The sequence below is a fragment of the Nothobranchius furzeri genome, chromosome 2 (genome assembly GCF_043380555.1).
Source record: "Nothobranchius furzeri strain GRZ-AD chromosome 2, NfurGRZ-RIMD1, whole genome shotgun sequence".
Taxonomy (NCBI): domain Eukaryota; kingdom Metazoa; phylum Chordata; class Actinopteri; order Cyprinodontiformes; family Nothobranchiidae; genus Nothobranchius; species Nothobranchius furzeri.
Genome location: NC_091742.1, coordinates 55,122,090 through 55,134,434, shown reverse-complemented (window position 1 = coordinate 55,134,434; position 12,345 = coordinate 55,122,090). Strand labels below are relative to the sequence as shown.

General features: G+C 43.7%; 1 protein-coding gene across 1 annotated transcript in view; it reads right to left on the bottom strand.

The window, feature by feature from the left end:
• Positions 1–7,707: 7,707 nt before the first annotated feature.
• Positions 7,708–12,345, bottom strand: part of rell1 (RELT like 1) — a 47,070-nt gene continuing 42,432 nt past the window's right edge. Inside the window, exons 7-8 of the mRNA XM_070546640.1 lie at positions 8,245–8,288; positions 7,708–8,157 (exon numbers count right to left, since the gene is read on the bottom strand). Of these exons, the coding sequence (XP_070402741.1) occupies positions 8,253–8,288 (36 nt within the window). The 3' untranslated portion in view covers positions 7,708–8,157; positions 8,245–8,252. The remainder of the gene's footprint in view (positions 8,158–8,244; positions 8,289–12,345) is intronic.

Sequence of the window (12,345 nt, the reverse complement as noted above, 5' to 3'; positions counted from 1 at the left end):
TGGTCTCTGAAAACAACAGCTAGGCCTCCACCACAACCAGAACCCTGGGGCTGGCTAAGAAAAGAATAACCACTCGGGCAAAGTTCAATTTCATTGTGTTTTGATTTAACATGTTTATTTAAAGTATTATTTTTCATGTTTTCAATACATTTTGTAGCATTTGCAGGTGCACAGAATTAATCAGTTTTGATATTTGAGTAATTTTGAATTGGGTTATTTTGATAAGTTGTGTTTAAGAGCGCTGCACGGACAATTTGTGCCAATTAAGAACATTTGAAAAGAAGGTTAAGTGTTTTCAAGTCTACCGGTTTGTTTACTAGCAGGCCAAAGTGAAATGTTTATTCTTTATTTATAAACTCTGTATGTTAGCAAACTTAAGGCAAATAACTTGTTAATTTGTACATGATTTATGCTTTTTCATTAGTTCTACGTTGTTCATGTGGTTTAAAGATAAAGAAGATGCAAGACCGCATTAAACATCAGTAAAAGGAACGTTCGTGTCTCTCGTGTGTGTGAACAAGCCGGCACAGGTGTGGTATGGTAAATAAAAATTTTATTAAAAAAACAAATTTATAAAATACACAAAATAAACAATAAAATAACACAAAAAAATAATATCCCTCCCGCAGAATCGCCACCTTACCGTGGTGGGAGGGTTTGAGGACCTCCATGTTCTTGGAAGCTCTGTTGTCTGAGCCATCAGTCCCTGTTAGGGTCTCCATGGCAGCAGGGTCTCAGGAAGGCGGTCGGACTAAGCGCGATTCAAACACCTAAAGGTTAGACCTCTATGTGGATGAGAAGAGCGGGCTCTTCCACGTAAAGGAGATGCTGTCCACGGCCAGTCTTGTTGATTATTTGGTAGACGGGGATCCGACCTCTGCAGGACAGCAGTGGGGACACGGTGTCTCCTTCCTGTTTGATGGAGACTTGTGCGCTCTTCAGTTAGCCATTCAGGCTGAGTCCTAGCCTGGCATGCCTGACTCCTCCTGTGTTCTGACAGTGCACAGACTCTGTGCACTGTCAGAACACACACACAAACACATACATGGTCAAAAATTACTTTAAAAGTTTATAAGTTACATACAATCATATTTTGCTGAATGGACAATATGTTTAAATCCAAAGTGTTTAATAGGGGTCATATCAACTGGTCGACTAGTCGACTTCACTGCTCTGTAGTGACTTTTTATGCCTGTCATCGACTATGGCGCAGTATGGGGGCCAAAATTAAGACTACTGCCCAGCAGCAGGAGGCTATATATATTCTGAAGCGAACTACCGACCTGATTAATGATAAGCTAGCGCCGGTAACTGAGAGGCTGGCGCTGCTTACTGAGAAATAATCCCTTTACTGGCATTACTACAAGATACGCTAGGGACTAGCAGCCCTCGGCTGGTCATTGACTGGTTCACACACTCCCTCTGCTGTCTATTAGCATGGATAGGCTAGCGTTAGCCTGGACGGGCTGGCGTTAGCATCGGAGAGGCAAGCCATTAGCGTGCCTAGGCTGGCCACTAGCTTGATTTCCTACCCCCTTGACAGACTGTAAGCATGGATAGGCTGGCATTAGCATCGGAGAGGCTAGCCATTAGCATGTCTTGGAGAGTCACTAGTCAGCTAGTGGCCAGCCTAGACACGCTAATGGCTAGCCTCTCCGATGCTAACGCCAGCCTATCCATGCTAATGGTCCGCCCCCATACCGCGCCATAATCGACTAGTCGCTGTCACGTGATAATGGCCGACAAGATGCAGTCTTCGGAAAAGATAGCAGGTGTCGAGCCCCTGCACGTCAGGAGGCGACGCGCTGTGCCAGAGCGTCGGTACTGACACCCGCCATAAAACGGACATTTGACCGAATTGTGACCTTTACCCTCTTGCAATTTGACCTTCCCCTCACCCCCATCCTAACCTTAACCAGCTTGTGCATGCAACGTTCTGATCGTTGACGCGCTCCAGACATCTGTGTCCTGAGCACGACCACAGTAACATTATCACAATAGGTGTCGCCACCTCAAATACCAATTTAACACGTGATCGTTCATGTCGGCTCGTTTCCTTTTATGTTTTCTGTCTTTTGTGCCTGATGCGTTTCGCTGCTGTGGAGCGGAGTGCATCACCTGTTTTGTCCTCCGGTGACGCACCTCACTGGTGCGGCCGGCGCGCACTCCGCTGTTTTAGCGGTCGGTAGATCTTTTTTAACTGCTGTTCAAAGATAACTCATGAGGTGAATATATATGAAGCCAGGTAGCAGTTTTTCTTTAGGATTGAGAGGAGAAGCAGGAAGATAATAAACAGGCAGGACAGAAAAATAGTCAAATAAAAACAAGTTAGTTTTTGTACCTGGTGGTTGCAACAAACAGACACCATTGAAGGTAATCAGAAGTGAGGAACAGAAAATGAAATCATTATTTTAATGTTTAGAGCAGCAGGAACTCAGAGGCTGCAGGTGCATCAGTGAGGTTGCGGCCGCCGCGCGGGGGGTGAAGCAGGATGCAGAAACTACCGTTGTTAAAAGAAATGTGTTAAACTTAGATGTGGGCACAATTTCAATTGTCAAAAACTCCAGCGAACCAACCCACTTCAGGTGTGTGATGTCATCAGCGACGAGTCAGTCGACTCGATTTTCATTACTTGACGGTCGACTTTAAAAAACTGAAGTCATGCAGCCTCTAGTGTCCAATACTCTGCAGGGATTCCCAAAGTGTGGTGCGCGCACCCCCGGGGGTGCGTGAGCTGCCGCTAGGGGGTGCGCGAGGTGAAAAGTGTAATGGCTGCGGAGCTCAGAGAAGTCTGTCAGATGTCACCATTAGCGTAGCCAGAAACTCATTTGTGGGTGGGCCAAAGAAAAAGTAAGTGGGCCCAATAAATGTAATTAAAAACAAGTATATTTTTACGCGTGTCCTCCACATGTGCCCTAGCTTCATAATAACAATGCGCCGAGCTTCAGCACTCTGGCCTGCGCACGCCGATATGTTCCGTATTTGATCATTTTTAACGATGTTGGAGGAATCTGAAGGTGGTGAGTCATTCTGGCAGATTGTAATTAACACCCTGTCTCATGCAGGTGTTCTGACATTGTAAACCTCACACACAGAACATTGTGGATGTAACTAAATAAATCAAGAAATGATTCCCATTCAGGCTATTAACAGCGCGCTGAAGATCTGAAGTTCAGAGTGCGTCTGTCAGAGGTCAGACGTGTTCCAGCGGAACCACGGCTCTCGGGTGCACAAGTGAGCACATCTGGGCTGGGCAGAAGTAATTTTACAACATTGGTTTAAATAGCGCCAATAACGAGACACGGTGACTTGAGCGGCTCATGGAGCTGTGCCGCGCGCGCGCACACACACACACACACACACACACACACACACACACACACACACACACACACACACACACACACACACACACACACACACACACACACACACACACACACACACACACACACACACACACACACACACACACACACACACACACACACACACACACACACACACACACACACACACACACACACACACACACACACACACACACACACACACACACACATTCAATAAGGGCGCACGCTGCGCAAACTCCGGCGCGCCGTCAGACTGAAGGCAGAAATGAGCGCTGCCTCCTCCGTGATAAAATCTTTTAAGAGGTTTTATAACATTTTTCATTCAAGGTCAAATTAAGATATTAGCTTCTATTTTGGGATGACGTATTCAAGTCGGGTCCGCTCCATCCGGTGACTCTGAACCTGACTACAACTCATGTTACTGCAGCATTTGTTATTCCAGTCTGCGTGGCAGCGGATCGCAGATTCAGCCACACCATAAAACAGCAACAAGTCAGTCTGAGGCAAAAGTGAACCTCATGGCTGTAGCTTTTCCATCTTTTCCCCTGTACACATTTGATTACGCAGAAGTAGGTGACCAGTTCAGGTTTACGCAGAGCAGAAGGTTAAACATTCCTACTTTAAGAAAACTGTTAAATTGCATTGTTTATGTGCTACCTGGGCACTCTAAATATTTATTTAAAATTAAATCAAAGGAAAATGTAATGGTATCGAATGTTTATTAATTACTATTTTAAAAAATGAAAGTGATGGGGAAAAAGGTCGATCATATTTTTTTAACCCTGTCTGTTTAGCTTGACGTCTGATATATATATATATATATATATAAATAAATATATAAATATATAAATATATATATATATATATATATATATATATATATATATATATAGCCATGCCCTGATGTGGGGCTGGGGGGTGCGTCGACATGGTCGGGACATAGAAGGGGGTGCGCGGCTAAATAAGTTTGGGAACCACTGCTCTACAGTAATGAGTGATGGGTTCACATGAATGTTATTCCTGAAGTGATTTAGTTCAGATCCTAAATGACACCAGATTAGTAGTTGTTGAATTTAATGTCGATCCATCAGTACATGCACTCACTAATATTATTATTATGAATGTTTAACATATTCACTAATAAGATTTACTAGTTCGGAAATATGCATTCAGCTCTATTCCTGACTCTGTCTGAATTATTCTGAAGTGTGTGTTTCTCTGGCGGTCCTAAGACCCCAAGTTCACATCAAACCAAAGATTCAAAGACTGATAAGGTTGATAATTGATATTTATATGGAATATCACATCTTATTGATCAGTCAGTAAAAGTAACCACTTCCATCACGCTGCAGCAATAAAGAACGGAAAAAACATCTGTTGTTAAAATCGGCCCAGTTTTGCTTATCGGACCGATACCGATATAAAACGGCTAACAACGGCCGATACCTACATTGATGCTGATAGATCGTGCATCCCTAGTATTTTTGTTTTCAAATGCTCTAGTTTAGAAATGTTCTTTAACGTTTCAAATCCCCCCTCCATGTTTACAGGGAAAACCAAAGAAAGTAGAGCCTCTCCAGCTACGTGTCCCTCTACTCGGATGGTTTTCTGAACACCTCCGACCAGCCCTACGGCAGGTTGTTGCTGACCAGACTGGACAGGTCATTGTTCTGGTCCAAAACACATCAACGCGACCCTCCGACGTCCAGACGGGAGTCAGCAAACGTCTCAGAGTGGAGCTCACGAAAGGATCTTTGTTAGGGGCGTGCACCCCCACAACTGCTGCATCAAAACGACCCGCTCTGCTGCTCTATTTATTGTGTGTGTGTGTGTGTGTGTGTGTGTGTGTGTATTTGTGTTCTGACTGTGTGTTATGTGTGTGTGTGTTGTGTGTTCTGACCATGTATGTATGTGTGTGTGTTTGTGTGTTATGTGTGTGTGTTCTGACTCTGTGTGTGCATTTGTGTTCTGACTCTGTGTGTTGTGTGTTCTGACTCTGTGTGTGTATTTGTGTTCTGACCATGTGTGTGTGTGTGTGTGTTCTGACCGTGTGTGTGTTTGTGTGTTCGTTCTGACCATGTATGTGTGTGTGTTCTGACCATGTGTGTGTATTTGTGTTCTGACTGTGTGTGTGTTCTGACTCTGTGTGTGTGTATTTGTGTTCTGACCATGTGTGTATGTGTGTGTTCTGACCATGTGTGTATGTGTGTGTTCTGACCATGTGTGTATGTGTGTGTTCTGACTGTGTGTGTGTGTGTTCTGACTGTGTGTGTGTTCTGACCATGTGTGTGTGTGTGTGCGTGCGTGTCCGTTCTGACCATGTAAGTGTGTGTGTGTGTTCTGACTGTATGTGTGTGTGTTCTGACCATGTGTGTGTGTGTTCGTGTGTGTTCTGACCATGTGTGCGTGTGTTCGTTCTGACCATGTGTGTGTGTGTGTTCTGACTGTATGTGTGTGTGTCGTCCTCTAGACACTCATGTATTAAACTAAAGGAATTTGAGGGTTCTGATTTATTTAGTTAGACGTCGTCTACGCAGCTCCGTTTTTCTTTGATGGAATTAAGTTAGCATTCCGGCAGCTGTACAGATGAATATAAAGAACAGACACTTGTTAAAAATGTCCGACTTTTATCTTTTCTCCCTCGTCATAACGTAACTAGCAACATGTAGTGAAAGAACTTACTTAAAAGTTTCTAACTGTATTCAGATAGTTATGTTTGTGTCCATGCTCACAGTGTAAACAATTTACTGCTGGGTAAACAAAACTATCTGAAGTTTATTCACAATAATAAGAATCATATAATTTCCTCTTCCGCCCATAGTTGTTCCCTTCTTTTCTCGTCATTTTTCTCATCTCTCACTGTCCACTGTGTTCCCACCATGCCAAGCCATAAACGCCATAAACTACCCAACAGGACCAGTGACTCTGACTTAGTGAGTCACGTAGATTCAGTTTGAAATTTTCAGAACAGACAAACAAGTTTGGTAAAAGGCAGATCTTTACTGGACTGAACCATCTAAAAGCTTATTTCAGACTGGACGCAGAAAAGAAACTAATCATTAGAAAGGGCTAATTGAAAATCCAGAATAACACATTTCTCCTTCCAGCCTTGGCTGATTGGGGGTGTAACAATGTTGCACAAAAGTTATCAATTCCTTGCATCCTGGTCTCGATGTGCAAAGTTAGCATTAGCCACACATACAAAAGACTAATGAGAAAAACTACAACAGAAGAGGGACCCTTCGTGTATTCTTGTACAGGAGTTAGAATTATGAGCTAGCCAAATATCCAGAATATCAGTGGTTGCTGGTGCATCCAGGAGGTTCACTTCTGCATCAACTTGATACAATTTTGCTGAAGATGAGGTGAAACGGGCGAGGGGCGACGGTGGCAAAGGAGTTAAGTGCTCCCCCGTAATCGGAAGGTTGCAGGTTCGAGCCCCGCTCAGTCTGTCACTGTCGTTGTGTCCTTGGGCTGCTGGTGGTGGTCGGAGGGATCGGTGGCGCCTGTGTCAGTGCGCCCCAGGCAGCTGTAGCTGCATCGTAGCTCATCACCACCAGGGTGTGAATGTGTGAATGGCTGATTGTGTTGTAAAGCATCTTGGGGGGTTCCAGGATTCTAGAAGGCGCTATATCAAATGCAGGCCATTTCAAATACAGAAACGAAGCATGAAAAAAACATTCCAGTTTGGGACCGGCTAGCCGTTAGCTCGTCAGTCTGATCCGACTTCTCCATTTCTCTGAACTGTGGAGAATGAGGTAGCCAGCCAGAGTGGGTGAGAAATGACTCATATCTTTCACACAGAAACACACTTCAAGGTGTCAGAAAAATCCCCTTCAGCCGTTTTAAAGTTAAAAACAAATGGGTCTTATTGCACTAGCATCAAAGAGATTCCTGAATGCTCAACTCAAGTAAAACCTTTACACTTAGACCAGTATCGACACTGAACAGGAGCGACTTACAGAAGCAGAGTCAACTTTTTGGACAAAGTCTGATTAGTTTGAGAGACTGTCACATTTGAAGTTAGATCAGCCGTTTCTTTGGATGGTTTTTTTTTTTTGGTGTGTGTTTTTTTCTGTAAAATCCTCGTCTCTGAATCGGTGTAAATCATCTGAACTAATAAGAAACCGCCCCCCTAAAGGTGAGCTATTCCACTAAAAGTAGCTCCTTTCTACTCAGACCCATTTTATAACGTTTCTCTAAAATAAATCTCACGAGCTTGTTATAACTGTAGATTCATCGTGCCCGAACAGACCCTTCAGAAGGAGGCGCAGTCCAGGAACATTCCTGAAATGAACGCCGCTCCATTTTCCCGTCTCCACACAACATCCCGAGTGTCAGAGCCGACTCGGAGTGCGAGTACTCAAAAGTTCTTTATTGTGGTAAAACAGACACGATTAGATTAAAAACAGAATTCTGAGGTGAAAACCAGCTCAATACAGGAGATGATGTCATCCAAAGGCTCTGTCTACTTCCTGGTGATGTTGTTGCTGAACCCAGTTTTAACTTCCTCTCAAAGAAAACCACTCCTTTATATTTACATCTATAAAATACTTGTTTACACATGATGGGTCACTTGGAGGCAGAGTTAAAATATAAAGAAAAAGAGCCGCTCTCATCCTGGAATCAGGCTCTGGTCCTGCTTTATTGCCACTGGGCAAGGCACCAGCACCTTCCCTAAGCTGGTAGATAACCACCATCCTTACGGAGCAACGCGGTGAAAGGATGACTTCCTGGATCCCTCCAGCGTCCATATTTAAATGTTCTTGTTTGGGTTTAAGACGTCCAGATCCTGTTTGGAAATCTGAAACCATTCAGGAGGATAAGTTTGAACACAAACACTTTTTACAAATGCACACACACACACACACACAAGGAGAAGAGGAGTTACCTGGCTTTCTATAGCTTCCCTTTATCCAGGTTCTCTGTTTGTTCCTGATGAGGAAAATGCAAATCAGTTTTTAATGTAGTAAATGAAGTTTGTCCCACTGCAGCCTGTCCATCATGGCTTTCCCTCTTCATACAGTCAGGATGACGAAGCTAAACGCACCAGGAAGACGTGAAGCAAACACGGATGTCGACGATGCTCCTCCACCCTAAAACAAACTTGGTTTGGATGTTGATTCAGTCAAGCCTGGTGAATCCTAAAGGACTCGTACTAAAGCCTAGACAAAGACCGTCGTTTCTCGGATTACAGACACTTAATATCGGGATCGGATCCGTTTTACATCCCATTTAAATGAACTGTAATAAAAACACGATGAGTAAAATGGCTCTTTTCGCACAAACAGGTCTGAACATTTATCAAATGGCTGTATAGCGCCCCCTACAGCACCCACATCTTAATGGTTCTACCCACAGCTATGGAATTCAGGAGTCATGGCGCCAACTTAAAAGAACTATAAAAACTGTTCCCAGGAGGTGTGGCCTAAATCCAACAGGAACACTTTAGATAAAATAAAACATTTTGGCATTTTTACACGTGCAAAACTCCTGTGACCTTAAAGTATCTGTTCTAAACGTGTTTGTGTTTCTCACGGTTTTTGCTATGAATCAGCAAAAAGACCAACATTTATCTTTTTACAAGTTTATTGAAATTATTTTGGCTAACAATTTCTTTGGCTTAGGACAGTATTTCTCATGTAGTGGGGCGTGCTACAAACACCACATACGTAGATGCCCGGTGGATTGGCGCTGCCCATTGAGAGCTGGGGTAGCAGCCGGAAGCCACCTTGGATGGGTCTCCATTTGCCCCCAGTGCATTTATTTCTACTGAGGAAGGTGTTCACTGCGCTAAAAACCACATGTGGTATGACATGACAGTTAACGTATAAACTAGGGCTGCTCGATTATGGCAAAAATAATAATCACGATTATTGTGACTGAAATTGAAATCTCGATTATTTAAGAAGATTTTTCAATTAATGTTGATTTTATTTGTTTTTAATTCAGTCATAAAATTGCTCAGGGCACAATCAGGACAAAAATAAATAAGAAACAAGATGATCACTAAAATAACTCCTGATTCCCAGTATAAAAAGACCAATAGACTTATAGCTCATAGTTTTTGACCCAAGGGCTATAGACCTTGGTTTAACTCATTTAAGTCTAAACAGTACAGACCCAAATACCAATATCTTGCAAATACTGGCAGCAAGAATTATACAGCAGCATTTATAACAAATAAACGCAAAAAAACTGATGTTCACAAAATGTTGCATAACATTTATTTAGTCGTGTCAAGGTGCTGTAGGAGAGTGCACTAGCACCGTGTCCTCAAAGAGATTAGTTATTATTTATCAGCGTGAGGAACTTATTCTACCTTATTTATAAACTATTTGTCAGTTAATGTAATAATTGTCCCAACCACAGCTGCATCCCACCCCCAACTTGGTCTCACAGCAATCAGGGCAAGCTGCACGAGTGTTTAGCGCGCCGCACACGCACATTTAGGTTGGTTTATGCTTGACGCGTCTGCGAGGTTCGCACGGCTCCTTGTGGCAAAATTGCGTCATTCTAACAACCACGCCCCTCCACCGCACCTCCGCACGGCCCAAACTTACGGCACCACGCACCTAGGAAATTTTCTAACCACGAGGACGGTCGGACGTGGAAAAACATGGCGGACTGGCAAGAACTAGTATGGCAGAGGTTCGTAAATACAGACGTTTGTATGATTCAGCTCTCAGAGATCACCGTGATCAACATGTTGTTAATAATTCTTGGAGAGAAATAGCTCGTACTGTCAGAAAAGACGAGGATGCTGTTAAAAAATGCTGGAAAAACACGAGGGACCGATATGTGAAGGCAAGGAAGGGGAACAAACGGAAAAGCGGTGATCCTGGTGGAAACAAGAACGCTCCACCAATTCTAAAAGAGCTGAGTTGGCTCTCAACTTTCATTAACAGCTGTTATAAACAACAGTAATTTTTACTTCTACTATGTGTAGTGTTGGATGCATGCCGTAGAGCTCCATGCTGCCCCCTACAGTTTGGGAGAATATTGGCTCACCGCAGAGACAAGCCGCATGAACCATTGACCCCAGAATTCCACCATCTCCGCTCCGCCCCCGCCCTCTGCTACCGCTCGCTTCCGAACTCAAATTACACTATACCCGCTCTACAACGGCTCCGCTCCGGTGCGGAGACCTGAGGTGCGCAAACAGGCATGCGTTGGATTTTCTAGATCTTGCGATACAGTCCGAGGAATAAACGCAGAAGTTCGATCCAAACACCCGTTGTGTGGGAGAAGCATCGAAATGAACTGTTTAATCTGACCATCATTTGTGTTGAGGGATCAGCAGTGTTTGGATCAACAAAGTGTGACTACTTTGATAGTGGAAACTGTATTTATGGCTTATTTTTGTGCATTTCACGTTCAACCGCCATTGTTAAAAGTTGTTAAACCTGTGCATATGAAACAAAAAACGCTTTTTGTTTATCGATTTATTGTGAAATAACGGAAGTTGTGCTTGCTCCCTTTCCTGTTGGGCGGTTGTGATGTCTGTCCATTGACTGCGGAGGTGCTCCGGCGTCCAGCAAAAATAGAGTCGATCCTATTTTTGCCAGATGGCGGAACGGCGGGCGTCGCACTGTGCCGCACAGCCGCAGTAGTGGAACAGCTCTGATTGACTACAACGGGCCCGTTTTTGCTGTGGAGTTCATGCCGGAGCGGAGATAGTGGAATTTTGGGATAACGCTGCAAGTTGTGAAGCACGTTCCATCCGCGAGCAGCATCACCAAGCGGAAAGTAAATGCGTCAAGCATAAACCAGCAGCTCAGGAGCCCGCAGGTACAATGTGTTTCACTCACTCTGGTTAATCCAACAAGGAGCCGGCTCTGAGAGCCATTTCATAGCGACTGACACATCACTACATCATTCCCTTTCCTAATGTCCTGAAGAACGGTCCGGAGCGCAGGCGGAGTGTTTAGCTAACCTGCAGGAAATGTCGACAGTTATCCAGAAAGGAGCTACAGGTTACCAGAGATGTTTCTGAGGTGTTCGCTAGGTACTTTTAAGATTTAAAAAGTCAAGAAGGGGGTCTGAGAAGCTTTCAGAAATAACGTCAAAATCGCCAAGTTGGCAACACTGTGGGAGGAGCGCTTCATTTGCAACTCAGGGCAGCGCAAGTGGGAGGAGCAAATAATCGGCTTGTTTTGTTTTTATAATCGTAATTGGGATTAAAATTCGATTCATTGAGCAGCCCTAGTATATAATAAAATTAAATTAAAAATCCCAACAGGTAGTCTAGAAAAGTCGACAGTAATCCCACGTGACCCGTTTTATGGCATGCCGGTTGTTGCAACCGTAGGCTGCACATAAAACAAGCATGGTTGCTCATTGTGCGCCGACTCCAGCTAGGTTTCGAGATTGAGGAGCCCATCTAATATGGTGGTAATGTTACTACGCTCTCCAGCGCCCAATGGCACATCTACGTATTCATGTCTATTGAGCCAAAATTAAAAAATAAAATACTACTTTGAATAACTGCACACCCTTAATTTGGCTTGATGATAAGACTTCAAAGCTTCTTTTACAAATAAATGTGCACGAATGACATAATTTCTTCTACATAAAAAATGAGGGAAAAGAAACAAAAGCAGACCAAGACTGATAAGCGAGCGCATGATTGATCTTTTCCGTTGGATGTGATATGTTTGGGCTTTCATAAAGATCACGATAAGAAATGAACCGCAGCGTTTTTCCAGCTTCACATCAGAGAGAATAAAAGGCCGATCCAGTTTGTTCTCAGCCATAAATTAGAAGACGACGGACGTGTTTGCTGCTGCTGATGATGATCACCTGCAGCGCCACGCTGTATTTAACAGCCCTCCTGTGATGGAAACACACGACGGTTGAGCTGGAGGCAACAAGCTGCTTTTTTTTTTAAAATCAAGAATCTTCAGATGATCGTTTCATTCATTTTACAACAATTACATTCACTTATTCCATTAGAGCGAAGCGCTGAGGAGGTAGGAAGCTAATCGTGTTG